The 1,533-nt window shown below is 50.6% G+C and overlaps 1 protein-coding gene across 1 annotated transcript in view; it reads left to right on the top strand.

The window, feature by feature from the left end:
- WDR27 (WD repeat domain 27) overlaps positions 1-1,533 on the top strand; it is a 123,133-nt gene that overhangs the window by 27,189 nt on the left and 94,411 nt on the right. Inside the window, exon 8 of the mRNA XM_029943276.1 lies at positions 25-136. Within this exon, the coding sequence (XP_029799136.1) occupies positions 25-136 (112 nt within the window). The remainder of the gene's footprint in view (positions 1-24; positions 137-1,533) is intronic.

Genomic DNA, 1,533 nt, shown 5'->3' with positions numbered 1-1,533 from the left:
TCCTGATGACGGGCGTTTTGTGAGTTTGCTCTCCTGCCGCTTTGTCTGCCTAGTGGCTGCGTCCTGCCCACGTCTCCGCTGCGCTTCAGGACCGCGGGGGAGCCCGGGACCGCGCCGGCGCCGCAGCCACAGCCGGGTCCGTACCCCCCGCCCCGGGCCACGCTGTGCCCAGTCATGTTGGTCAGTGCGAAAACTCCGTTTTCTCCGTCTCTTACGTGCTGTTTGGGTAGGGAATGTGCTAGGTGTTTCTTTTCCCTGAATCTTGGCTAATTTACATCCAACTTGGTTAGCACATGTGCGACACTGATTACAGGAGCAGATTCCTTAACGCCCCCTAACCATCCGGCCCAGCCCCCTCCCACGGCCCCTCCAGCCCCTCAGTTTGTTCTCCATATGTAAATGTCTCTTAGTTTTGTCCCCCTCCTGGTTTCTATGTTATTTCTGCTTCCCTTCCCCCATGTTCCTCTGTGTTGTATCTTAAAGTCCTCATGTGAGTGAAGTCATATGACATCTTTCTTTCTCTGACTAATGTCGCCTAGCGTCGTACCCTCCACCTCCATCCACGGAGTCACAAATGGCAAGATTTCAGCCTTGCTGATCACCGAGTGATACTCCGGTGTAGACACACCACATCTTCTTCACCCATTTGTTCGTCTGTGGACATTTGGGCCCTGTCTGTACTTTGACTGTTGTCAATAGCGCTGCTATAAACATTGGGGTGCGTGAGCTGCACCTTTGGAACAGTGCACCTGTGTCCCTTGGATAAATACCTAGTAGTGCCTTTGCTGGGTCGTAGGGCAGTTCTACTTTTCATTTTTGAGGCACCTCCTCACAGTTTCCCGGAGTGGCCGCCCCTGTGGGCACTCCCAGCGGCCGTGCAGAAGATCCTCTTTCTCCGCGTCCTCGCCAGCGTCTGCTGTTGCCTGAGCTGTTGGCCTTAGCCACGCTGGCCGGCGTGAGGTGGTCTCTCAGTGTGGTTTTGATTTGTATTTCCCTGATGATGAGTGATGTTGGGCATCTTTTCATGTGTGCATTGGCCATCTGTGTGTCCTCTTTGGAGAAGTGTCCATGTCTTTTGCCCATTTCTTCACTGGATTATTTGTTTTATGGGTGTTCAGTTTGGTAAGTTCTTTATAGGTTTCAGATACCAACCCTTTACCTGATATATTATTTGCAAATGTCTCCATTCTGTCGGTTGCCTTTTAGTTTTGCTGATTGTTTCCTTCACCGTGCAGAAGCTTTTTATCTTGATGAGGTCCCAGTAGTTCATTTGTGCTTTTGTTTCCCTTGCCTCCTGAGAGGCGCTGAGTAAGAAGTTGCTGTGGCTGAGGTCGAAGAGGTTTCTGCCTGCACTCTCCTCTAGGATGTTGATGGCTTCCTGTCTTACATTTAGGTCTTTCATCCATTTTGAGTTTATTTTTGTGTGCGGTGTAAGAAAGCGGTCCAGGCTCATTTTTCTGCATGTCGCTGTCCGGTTTTCCCAGCACCATTTGCAGAAGAGACTGTCTTTATTCCATTGGATATTCCTTCCTG

Source organism: Suricata suricatta, chromosome 7 (assembly GCF_006229205.1).
Source record: "Suricata suricatta isolate VVHF042 chromosome 7, meerkat_22Aug2017_6uvM2_HiC, whole genome shotgun sequence".
Lineage (NCBI taxonomy): Eukaryota > Metazoa > Chordata > Mammalia > Carnivora > Herpestidae > Suricata > Suricata suricatta.
This window is presented reverse-complemented; position numbering and strand designations above follow the sequence as displayed.